The sequence below is a fragment of the Pipistrellus hanaki genome (genome assembly GCF_964339955.1).
Source record: "Pipistrellus hanaki genome assembly, chromosome: 19".
NCBI lineage: Eukaryota > Metazoa > Chordata > Mammalia > Chiroptera > Vespertilionidae > Pipistrellus > Pipistrellus hanaki.
This window is the reverse complement of record NC_140521.1, coordinates 17,584,139-17,596,502: the sequence shown is the minus strand read 5'-3', so window position 1 is coordinate 17,596,502 and position 12,364 is coordinate 17,584,139. Positions and strand designations below refer to the sequence as shown.

At 56.2% G+C, this 12,364-nt stretch overlaps 1 protein-coding gene across 1 annotated transcript; it reads left to right on the top strand.

Moving 5' to 3' along the window:
- The first annotated feature begins 1,860 nt into the window (after nt 1–1,860).
- Nucleotides 1,861–4,687, top strand: LOC311613911 (uncharacterized protein). Its single transcript, XM_084868397.1, has 3 exons — nt 1,861–1,986; nt 3,992–4,291; nt 4,640–4,687. Exons 1-3 carry the CDS (start codon nt 1,930–1,932, stop codon nt 4,640–4,642), a joined length of 360 nt encoding a protein of 119 aa, XP_084724523.1. The 5' UTR covers nt 1,861–1,929; the 3' UTR covers nt 4,643–4,687.
- Nucleotides 4,688–12,364: the final 7,677 nt, after the last annotated feature.

Below are 12,364 nucleotides of genomic sequence, written 5' to 3'. Positions count from 1 at the left end.
GTCTGCTCTGATTGGGCACCCACTGTTTGCCAGGTCTCAGGGGATAGGGGGGTGTCACCTGCTCCCTGGCAGGTGCCGAGGGCCTACCGTGCTCCAGCGCCATGAGGGCCCGCTTCCTTCGCTGGGGACTGGGCTCCCCTGGCCACGTCTCACTGGAACCAGCCCAAAGGTCCTTCAATCTGAAAGGTTATAAAAACACTGCCCCTTCCTGCTACGGGATGCTGCTTCGTGATCAAAAAGAACCAACATGGGTCCGTGTAGCCATGGGGATGGCTCTCGAGGGGATGCAGTGGAGTGGAAAGAGCCACTCTCCCCCTACAGGAATCTCTCTCACGGCCCGCGTGGAAAGATTTCCAATTCAGGGTTCGGGTTCTGGAGAAGGGCCGCACACAAATGAAGAGACTTGAGACTTGGAAGAAATTCAACTTGGCGATATGGGGGGGCCAGGTGGTAGTCTAACTCTAGTGGGAGAACTACTCCTGCTCTGGCCCTGCCATCCCCTTTTAGTGAGGCTTTGGGGAAAACATCTTAGGCAACATAAATAGAAATTTACATGGAGCCCTTAGGCAGGAAATAAAGAAACTTACACCGGACAAACAAGGTGGAGGCTGCTTCAGCTAACAATATCTCAACTAAAGGTTAGAGCAATGGAGGTTGTTGACCAGCCTTCCTGGCTTCCTGTCAACATCTCCTTTTTAGCAAAACTGATTTGTTTCCCAGCAATATGCTCCAATAAAATGCTTAGCAGTTGTTTTAAACAATGCAGGCATTATAAGTAATTATAGTTTTTTAAATAGTGTTACCTGCAATAACAAAATACATTTCTTTTTTTTTTTTAAACTAAGTATCACTTCCACAATTTTAAAGTGGGAAGGATATGTGAGTTTGTGTTTTTGTTTTTTTTAATATATATTTATTTCAAAGAGAAAGGGAGAGGGAGACAGAGGTAGAAACATCAATGATGAGAATCATTGGTCGCCTGCCTCCTGCACACCCCCTACTGCGGATCGAGCCCGCAATCCAGGCATGTGCCCTTGACCAGAATCGAACCCGGGACCCTTCATTCTGCAGGCCGGGGTTCTATCCACTGAGCCAAGCTGGCTAGGGCGTACCCATGGGTGTTTGTCACTTTACTGAGAATGTTCCCCTAATACCATCCGACACCGCACTACTTTGTGAGAGTTCTGATGGCTCCAGAGCCAGGAGCGGGTGCTGCCAGCTGTTGACAAGTCCTTTCTCCCAGCTGTGCTGGCTGTGTGAATGGCGGAGCCCTGTGCTGACCCACAGTCATCGCCTAACCCACGCCAGCTGCTCCCACCCCAGCCTTCCAAATCCTGATCACCGGGCGCGTCCACGCTGGTCTCCAGCTGGTCCTCTTCACCTCCCTCCCCGGGCCCGGGGCTCCCTCCGTGAGACGTGGCCAGGGGAGCCCCGTCCCCAGCGAAGGAAGCAGGCCCTCACAGCGCTAGAACACGGTAGGCCCTCGGCACCTGCCAGGGAGCAGGTGACATGCGTCCCCCACCCCCACCCCCCGAGACCTGGCAAACAGTGGGTGCCCAATCAGGGCAGACATCTGAGCACAGAGCCACGTTTGCAAGGTCCCATTCCACCCAGCCAGGAAGAGGCCAGGCCAGGCATGGGTCCCCAAGAGGGGTACATTCTTGGCCAAGGGACCCACGTCCTCTCCTCTGGCACCCCAGTTTAGACCTGGAGTTAAAGCCTGGGAAGGGGCACAGGCTGCTGCCCTCCAGGCAGCCCCTCCTCTCCCTCAGGGGCTGGCTTTCCAGGGCCTGGGCAGGGCAATGGAATGTTGCGTTGATGGTTGCCTGAGCAACCAGGGCCTGCTTGGTGGCTACCTTCTGGGAGCAGGGAACACAGAACACGCTGTGGCACCACCCTCCATCAGAAAGCCCAGCAATCACCGGGAGAATGGCCGCGTCCTGGGAGAAATATCCCCGACGGGCCTTGCAAGACAAGCTGCCTTATGTGAGTGGCTCGGGGTGGCCGGGAGGGCAGGAAGGAGGTCAGGAGGCAGTGGGTGGCTCATTCTCTCCCAAGCCCCAGATCCTGGCTCCCACAGCCTGTTCACGGTGCGAGATCATTGCCCCCATTTCACAGAGGAAAACCACTGAGGCTCAGGCAGAACTAGGGACTCCCCTGAGGGCTCAGGCTGGTTAGAGCAGAGCTGGGCCAGTAGCCCAGGGCTCTGACCTGCCCTTGGTTCCCACCCCAGCTGGCATCCAGCTGAGATGAAATGGTGTGAGCCCAGGTGGGAAGGAATGATTCTATGAACGTTTGCCCCCCCCCCCCCCCCCCGTGCCTGCAAATGGCATATTTAAAGGGAGAGCAGAGGAAGCCCGCCCCAGGCCTGCGTTGTGTTCAGTGGAGTGACTGAGGGCCCCAGCCACAGTCTCAGAATCTGAAAATGGCAGCGTTTGCCCTGGACAGGGGCAGGGAAAGGCTTGCCGAATGGAGTTCGTGTATCCCTCCTGCTCCCTGCACAGCTGACCCTGTGGGGCTGCCTGCTGGACCCCTCCCCGGAGGCCTAACAGGTGTCTTTGATTTCAACTTGGCAACAGCAAGGAGCTGTTCTCCCCCCCCCCCCCCCACCCAGCCTTCGTCCATCAGCAGCACCCTCCCAGCTCTTAGTCCTAGGTTCACCTTGAACTCCTTTCTTTCTATTTTTTTTTAAATATACACTGAGGGGCCAGATGATGATGATCCCTGAATGCATAATAATCTGACCACTCAGTGTATATCCTATAGAATAAAAGGCTAATATGCAAACTGTCCCCTCCATCAGGAGTTTGACCAGCAGGCAGGCCGGCCAACTGCCCATGTCTTCTCCCCTTGTCCCAGCCTGTGCATGAATTCATGCACCGGGCCTCTAATATATATAGAGAGATAACATAATAATCTGGCCACTCAGTGTATTTTTATTGATTTCAATAAAAGGAGTACAGTGGGGGCTCACCTCCTTCTGGACCCGCAGGGAGGGAAAGGGTGAGGGAGAGAGAGAGAAACATCAATGATGAGAGAGAATTATTGATGGCTGCCTCCTGCAAGTCCCCTACTGGGGATCAAGCCTGCAACTCGGGCATGTGCCCTTTACAGGAATCAAACCTGGGACCCTTCAGTCCACAGGCCAACGCTCTATCCACTGAGCCAAACTGGTTTAGGCAAGAGTCGTCATTTTAATGCTGTCATTCTCCAAAAATCATTCTATAAATTTAATATATCAATATATAGAATATTTAATAAACTTTTATGTGCTAATTATTTTTTTTTTAATGGGTGTACCAGCCCTGCTGGCGTGGCTCTGTGATTGAGCATGGACCTCTGAACCAGGAGGTCATGGTTCGATTCCTAATCAGGGCACATGCCCAGGTTGCAGGCTCCATCCCCAGGAGGGGCCAATAAAAAGAAAGGAGTTCAAGGTGAACCTTGATCTGGGAGGGTGCTGCTGATGGAAGAAGGCTGAGTGGGGGAGGGGGGCAGGGGAGATCAGCTCCTTGCTGAGGCCAATTCTCTCTCATCATTGATGTTTCTCTCTCTCCCTCTGCCTCCCTCTATGAAATTAACTTTAAAAAGTTTAAAAATTGGTGGAAACACTGAAGAAGCATTCACGTTTTTGATAAACCGTGGGGGACGAGTGAGGGGCCAAAATCAGATTGTGGCTGGCTTGGCCCCGCGGGCAATCTGTGTGCACCCGTGGCTGCACATCCCATGAACGCGGGGGCGAGCTCCGCAGGCCCCCCAGCCCTGAGCAGTGTTTCCCAAAGTGTGGTACGTGTACCCCCGGGGGCTCCGGGGAGAGTTTGGTGGGGGTATGCATTGCACCGTGGCTTAGCTGCGCCTAATTCTGCGTTCTCATGAGTACGAGGGGTACTCAGCGTTACGGAAATTATAGAAGGGGTGCGCACATATGTCAAAAGTTTTGGGAAACGCTGCCTGAAGGTGTCCTGGCCTCCTGTCCTTCCCTCTCCCCAAGGACGCCGAGGCCCCACGGAGCCGCGCGATGCAGAGGGTGGCGGAGGCGCTACGACACCTGGACCAGGCGCTACAACACATGACCGAGGTGCGACAACACATGGACGAGGCCCGACAGCGCGTGGACCGGGCGCTACAGCGCGTGGACGAGGCGCGACACCGCGTGGACCGGGCGCTGCACGGCGTGGACGGGGCGCTGCACGACGTGGACGAGGCGCTGCATGGCGTGGACGGGGCGCTCCGCTGCCTGGACGAATGCGTGGACCGGGTGCTGCACGGAGTGGACAGGGCGCTGCACGGAGTGGACGGGGCGCTGCAGGGCGTGGACGGGCGCAACACGTGCCCTGACCGGGAATCCAACTGCCCCTCTCCTCTGGCCACCCCCCCCCTCCTCCTTCAGGTCTGGGCTGACGTGCCCCTTCCCCCGGGAGGCCTCCCTGCCCCCTCCTCGTACCCTAGACCTCCCCTCACCCTCTCGGAGTGCGATGCCACCTTTGCAAGGCTCTTGGATTCCCTGGGCCTCCCCATGGAGCCTGCAAGCCCCATGGTGGTGGGTCTCGTCTTATCCGCCACTGCTCCCTCACAGAGCATCTGGCACATCGTAGTAGCTGCTCAATAAACACCTGTACATATTCACCTCTAAACGCAGTAGTAGACGTTGAGAAAGGAAGGATGCATCCTGGCTTCGAGATGATGGTGTCTTGGTGGGGGAAGCGGGGAGGAATGGGCCTGAGGAAGGAAAGACCCAAGAAGGGCTCTCCCGTATCTGCAGGGTTGTGGTGAAGAAGGTGACTCTACGCCCAGGCGGCCCCGAGTTCAAATCCCATCTTGGATTGGAGACCAAAAGCGGGATCCGTAAAGGAAACGGTGGCCAGTCGTACCACATCAAAACGGAACACGTTGTTTTGTGAAAAGATCCTGGAAGAGGATGAAGAGAGAGGCTCCGGCCTTAGGGGGTGGGATTGGGGGGGAAGACATGGGACAGAGGCTCACCTGGAGCACGGAGATGTAGTTCTCGCATGCAGGGAGAGGTCGGGCACTCCACAGCGGGAGAGAGAACAAGCCCCTTAGCGCACAGGCGTCGGGCATGGCCAGGTGTTTGGCTGAGGAGGCTAGACGGACGGCAAATAAGCATCTGACACGGTGTTCATCGTCACTGGCCATTAGAGAAATGAAATACCACAACACACCTATCAGAATGTCTAAAAAAAAAAAAAAGGGGGGGGGGTAACGGTGAGGATGTAGAAAAACTAGATCACTCACACATGGCTGGTTGGGATATAAAATATGCAGTTTCTTTTAAAACCAAACCAAAACAAAACAAAACAAAAAGCAAACATGCATTTCCCAGAGGACCCAGCGGGGATGCTCTTGGGCCGTGATCGGCAAACTGGGGCTCGCGAGCCACATGCGGCTCTTGGGCCCCTTGAGTGTGGCTCTCCCACAAAATACCGTGGCCTGGGCTAGTCTATGTTGAAGACGTGGAGTTAGAAGAAGTTTTAAGTTTTAAAAATGTGGCTCTCCAAAGAAATTTCAGTCATTGTGCTGTTGATCTTTGGCTCTGTCGACTGATGAGTTTGCCGACCAACGCCTGTTGTTTAGTGGTGAATATTTACAAATGTTTATTGAGCAGCTACTATGTGATAGATCCTCCCTTCCTCCAGTTGATGGACAGACATAAACCCCACCTGCGGCCAGACATTCCTGAGCACTGAACCTGCCAAATACTCTAAGCCTCCGGTTCCTAAGTCCCTAGGTCCTTAATCACCAATCAGCGTGTGTTGAGTGCCCTAAGCCCTGCCCCCTATCCTTTAAGGTCCTTGTAAACACCGCCCCCCCCTCCCCGCGCTCGCTGTCTTCCGCCCCTCTGGTGGAAGCAGCCGGCAGGGGTACCCTTCCCTCCAACAAAGCCTGTGTGTGTCCTGCCATCCTGGTCTCGGGCTATCTTCTCTATTCAATCTATCATGATGGTACCGAACTCTGTGAGGATGTAGTCGCGGATAAGACAAGACCCGCCACCATGGGGCTTGCAGGCTCATGGGTAGGCCAAGGGAATCCAGGGGTCTTGCAAAGGTGTCATTGCACTCTGACAGGGTGAGGGGAGGTCCAGGGTACAAGGAGGAGGCAGGGAGGCCTCCTGGGGAAGCGACACATCAACCCAGACCTGAAGGAGGAGGAGGGATGACCAGAGGAGAGGGGCAGTATTCCAAGTCGAGGAAAGAGCACGTGCAAAGGCCCTGAGGCAGGAGGACGGGGCCCTCCTAGAGAGGAGAGAGAACAAAGGTGTGCGGGTTGGTGTGCAGAATTCAAGGAGGATGGGGCGGGTCAGGCCTGGAGAGGGACCAGGAGAGGCCACGCCTGTGCCACATGGCCGGCGAGGGAGGCAGGTGACGCCTCCGAGGATAGGAAGCTGAGAAGCGATGGATCCTATGGAGATCACCCCTCCTCCACCACTGCTCAGGACCCATTCACAGCACAGAGGGAAGGAGAGCCGGTCCCTGGGGCCAGCCACTCCACCCCCAGCCTCAGCATCCCTCTCTGTTCAATGGGGGGGCCATGCCGAAACCGGTTTGGCTCAGTGGATAGAGCGTCGGCCTGCGGACTGAAAGGTCCCGGGTGCGATTCCGGTCAAGGGCATGTACCTTGGTTGCGGGCACATCCCCAGTGGGGGGGTGTGTGCAAGAGGCAGCTGAAGGATGATTCTCTCTCATCGATGTTTCTAACTCTCTATCCCTCTCTCTCTTCCTCTCTGTAAAAAAAAAAATCAATCAAATATATTAAATAAAAATAAAAAATAAATGGGGTGCCACTCCCAAGTCCTGTAGGTGCTCCCCTGCCACCCTACAGAGGCCGAGGCCCCGGCCTCCCGCCCGACTCTGTGCTCCCGTCCCCGGGAACGGGCTAGGTGGGGCCGCTCAGCGATAGGAGGACACGGCTCCGTGGGCCTTGCCCTTGGCCGCAAACCCACGTGCTTGCTCTGGAAATATCCACGCTCCCCACCCCCGCCCCACGTCTCAGGCTTCGCTGCCTTCCCCCTTCCTGCTTCTCCATTCCAAGGCAGGGGTGCGTGCGTGTGCAGAGGCGGGCAGGGAACCTGGGGCTGAGGAAGGAGGAAGCAGGGCGGGGAGGGGCAGACACCTTGTTCCTGGCAGCCCGCCCGCGGGAGGGGGATTTGGAGATCCTGCCCACTCCTCCCTCCGCCGCCGCCTCCTGCCCCGCGTGGCTCCCTGCCCAGCTCCGTGCCCTGCGATGATCACAAACGGGGCTTTGTGTTCCCGGGACAAAGGGCGGGCTTCTTACCCCGACCTGGCCCGGGGCCTGTCTGCCTCGCTCCCATCCTGGCCGCTTCCCAGGAGGGGAAACTGAGGCCTGGAGAGGAACGGGTCCGTGGAGTCGGGGCGGGAGTCTGCCTTCTGGTTTGGGGGTGAAGGTGGAGAGGGGCCGTGGCGGGTTGGCCATGACGGAGCCGCCGTCCCAGGCACCCACCGTGGGGGGAAAGGGAGGAAGTAAAAACAACAGGACTCCTGTCCCAGCCCCGAGGCCAGCCCTCGAGGGGACGGTGCCCGTCAGCCGCGGAGCGTGTGCCGAGTCTTCCCTGGGTGCCAGGCGGTGTGGGAGGCACGGCGTGAATCAGACTTTGTCCCTGACATTTAGGAGATAAGACGAGCGTATAGATCACCGCTAAAACAAGGGGACGGGAGGCCAAGGTCGCCGAGCGGGGCTGCCCGTGGGCAGGGGGTGGGGGCGATCGGCACTGCCTTCCCAGCCGCCAGCCAGGCCTTCCCGGCGGCTGGGAGCCCGGCGACAAGGCAAGAGTCGAGCGCCTTCAGAAACCAGAGGCAGCCACAGGCACGCTTGGATTTTAAAAGAAGCACACGCCATGGTGTCCGAGCACCAGCCCCGCATCCCCGCACCACCTCCTGCTGAGTGCTGAGTGCTCCTTTCCTGTCTCTGTCTCTCCCGGCCCCCCCCTCTCCCCCTGAGCCCTAACCCAGAGTAGGTGCTCTCAAAACACACTTGGTGTCCTGGCTGGCTTAGCTCAGTGGATAGAGCATCTGTCGTCTGCAGACTGAAAGGTCCCAGGTTCGATTCCCGGTCAGGGCACATGCCTGGGTTGCAGCTTGATCCCCAGGAGGGGGCGTGCAGGAGGGCGATCAGTGCTTCTCTCTCATCACTGATGTTTCTCTCTCTCCCTCTCCCTTCCTATCTGAAATCAATCAATATATTAAAAAACAAAACAAAAACATATTTGGCCGAAACCGGTTTGGCTCAGTGGATAGAGCGTCAGTCTGTGGATTGAAAGGTCCCAGGTTCGATTCCGGTCAAGGGCATGTACATTGGTTGCGGGCACATCCCCAGTGGGGGGTGTGCAGGAAGCAACTGGTTGATGATTCTCTCTCATTGATGTTTCCAGCTTTCTATCCCTCTCATTTCTTCTCTGAAATCAATCAATAAATATATTTAAAAAAAACATATTTGGTGAATAAGAAATAATATTTTATATATAAATATACACATGCATCGGATCAGGGCATGCCGATGGCTGTATGCACTATTCTTTCCCACTACTTACATGGCATTTGTACTTTTTTTTTTTTTTTTTTTTTTTTTTTGCATTTCCCCTGTCATTAGTCTTTAAGAACATCCTTTTTGACAGCTGTATAGTATTCCATCACCTTGCTATTGCGTCATTTTTACTTTCTTTCACGCCATCCTTCTTGGTCTTTATTCAGTTATGTCTGCAGGACTTAAACAAGGAAATAGGAGGAAAAAGAATGGGAAGGCCTTTCTGACAGAAGGAACTCATAGGTGTGGGGAGCTGAGGGAAATCTGAAGGGTGTTAAATGCAGAAGTGGTGTCTAGTGGGCCATGTGGCAGGAAACCCTGTGCCCAGTGGCGTGCTATTTTTTTTAAATAAATATTTTATTTATTTTTTTACTGAGAGGAAGGGAGAGAGATAGAGAGCTAGAAACATCGATGAGAGAGAAACATCGACCAGCTGCCTCTTGCACACCCCCTATAGGGGATGTGCCTGCAACCAACGTACATGCCCCTGACCGGAATCGAACCTGGGGCCTTTCAGCCCGCAGACCGACGCTCTATCCGCTGAGCCAAACCGGTTTCGGCCAGTGGCGCGCTATTAAACTAACTCTCCAAATATGTATCTGTGGCACTTGCTGATGTCCACGGTGTAAATTCTCCCACTATGGTTGATGGTTAGTCCCCAAGAGAGCACTGCTGAACGTGGCGGTGCGAGGCAGGGGCCAGCCAGCTCTCACGGGCCCAGGAGCGGCTCAGCGCAGCCCTGCCCGGTCCCTGCTCTGGGATGAGAAGCCCTCACGGCTCCATGTCTGTGAGCTCCCGGGGCCCCAGGCCCAGCATCTCCGCCGAAGGGGAGGGCCCAGCCCTGGGCAGTGGGCCCATCAGGGCGGCAGGAACCCTATCTTGGGATCTGCCTATCAGATTTCTCAGCTGAATGCAAACTCACAGATTCCCCCAGCTCAGCAATCCGGAGCTGGCCCAGCCACTGGAGTGTGGCTGCCCCATCCGCCCCTGTAATTCGGGGCTGGGGCGGGTGCTCTGCCCAGCCTCAGAGCTCAGCCACCGAGGGGGGCTCCGTATCAGGCACAGCGGTGGGTTCAGGACATCGCACAATGGCCACGACACTTACTGAGCACCTCCTGTATGCCAGGCTCTGTTCAACATCTGACATTCACTCCATCGCATCCTCACACCCAGCCTATGCGGTGGGTGCCATTATCCCCCCACCCCTTCCGCTTACAGATGAGGAAACGGAAGCACGGAGAGGATAACTCACTTGCCTAAGAACACCCAGCTCTCAAGTGTAGGTGCCAGGATTCGGTCCTAGGCTGGCTGCATGCTAAAACCTCTGCTCTTAGACCCCAAGCTGAGCCTCGCCTCCTGAGTAAGGTTTTTCTTTTCTTAAAATATATTTTACTGAGGAAGGGAGAGGGATAGAGAGTTAGGAAACATCGATGAGAGAGAAACATCGATCAGCTGCCTCCTGCACACTCCCTACTAGGGATGTGCCCGCAACCAAGGTACATGCCCTTGCCCGGAATCGAACCCGGGACCTTTCGGTCCGCAGGCCGACGCTCTGTCCACTGAGCCACACCGGTTAGGGCTTGAGGAAGGTTTTACGTAGCACCCGCTGTGTGCTCTGCCTGGTGCCGGATGGTGAGTGGCGTTGGCAGGGACCATGGTTTTGTCTTTACGGATCTGAGCAGAAGAGGAATGGGAGGACGTTAACTATTTCTTGAGCAAGTAACTCCTGTGTGCCAGGAAGGAAGCCAGGTGCCTTACACCACCGTCCTAATTCCTTCTCGCCGACATCCCCGAGGAAGGCGAGCCCCCTCCCACGTGCCAGCCCGGTCCGGGCACTCAGGGGCCTGCCCTCCGCCCTCCTCGCTGGGCGGCCTCCAGCAGGCCCCATGCCCGCGCGGGCCACCTCTCCCCCTTGGGTCCCCTGACGGAGGCTGTTCCGGGAGACCTGAAACCCTCTGCCAGTTTGGGGCCAAAGCTTCTCACAACAACAGGAAGTGGCCGGGCCATTTGGAAACAAAACGCCGGGGGACTCCGGCCACAGCCCCAGGGGAACGGCAGGGTCAGACGCCAGATATTGGGCAGGTGACAGAGCTGACTCCCCAGAGGCCTGGCTGGATCCTTGACCTTTGTAACCCCGCCCCCCCCCCAGGCGGGGGCGGGGCGGGGCGGGGGCGGGGAGGGGTGCCTAGGAACGTGACTTCCTGCTCAGCTCCGGAAGGCAGGCGCTCATGGCTGCTGGCAGCTTGGCTGGCTTCCCAGGGGGCCCAGGAACGAGGCCCCGGGTGCCATCGGGGTCGCCAGGGGCTGGGTCTCTGCAAGGTCTCCAAAGACAAAGGAAGGCCCAGCCGAAAGCTCCCACGTAGGTTGCGGATGGAAGGCCTGAACCCCTTGAAGCCAGTACAGATTTCCCCTGGTGAGGATCTGGGGTGACTGGTCACGATTAGGGGGTGCTTTACCTACTCCCCTGGAGCTACCACTATTCTGAATCCAACCCTGGATCACCCCTCACCCCCCACCTAAAGGATGTTGCAACACATCTGAAGCTTGGGCCAGCCCTGCTAGACCCATTTCCCAGGTGGGGTAACTGAGGCCCAGACTTTGGAAGCTGGAGGACTCGCCAGTCAGTGGGGAGAAAATTCCAGGGACCCGAACCCCTAATGAGAGGGGCTGGGTGGGAGTCGAGGAGGGAGACTGGGAGGCCGATCACTGGCCGGGCAGCCCTCCCAGTCCCGCCGGTCTGGGTGTGCCCACACTCATTCATTCAGCAGGGGACTTCCCATTGGGTGCCCAGCCCTGGGCTGACCCCAGTGACTCAGGCTGGGCACCAGCCCTGCTAAGAGCCCTTAAGCAGGTAAACAATGAAACTCACGGGGAGAAAAAAGTGTGTGTAAGTACCTGCCCTGGGACAGGCCCTTCCCCGACCGCTTATCTGATTTAAAACCTGAATACACGTACAAACTCGGAGCTGCAGGAGCAGAGAGAAAGGGAAGAAGAAGAAGAAAAAAATCTCTGCCTGTTGAGGAAATCCTGGAGGACGCCCAGGAGAGGTGACACTGGAGCTGGGGCTGGAAGAACCGCCATAGTAACACCAAACACCTTTTTAAGCTTCCCAAGCTCCCGACAACCCTGTTCTGAGACCTGCATCCGCTTTATCTCACCGAATCCTCCCCAAACCCTGCGGGCGAGCTGCGTGTTCCCCCTCGGAACAGGTTGCCCAACCCCACGTAGGGGTGTCGAACTCAATCAGAGAAGGGGCCAAAATCTAAAATCCAGCCTAAATCTCGGGCCGAATGGTTTACTGAACAGTCATAAACTGACAATGTCATAAACTGACAGCGGAGTGCAGTGATGACAGCGCGGTGCGGGCCACATTGCAAGGCCTGGCGGGCTGGATTTGGCCCGCGGGCCTTGTGTTTGACACATGTGCAGCGACCAGGATTCCTATCCAGAAAGGCAAACCAGCTGCTGACTGACACCTGCCTGCAGCTCTTCCATTCCTCTGAACCTCCGTTTCTTTCTTTTTTCCTTTTTAAAAAATATATTTTATTGATTTTTTACAGAGAGGAAGAAAGAGGGATAGTTAGAAACATCGATGAGAGAGAATCATCGATCAGCTGCCTCTTACACACCTCCTACTGGGGATGTGCCCGCAACCAAGGTACATGCCCTTGACCGGAATCGAACCTGGGACCTGTCAGTCCACAGGCCAACGCTCTATCCACTGAGCCAAACCGGTTTCAGCTGAACCTCCGTTTCTTTGCCCACCAAGTGGGGGTAACGGGACGACCCTCTGCAGCCCAGAGAGCGA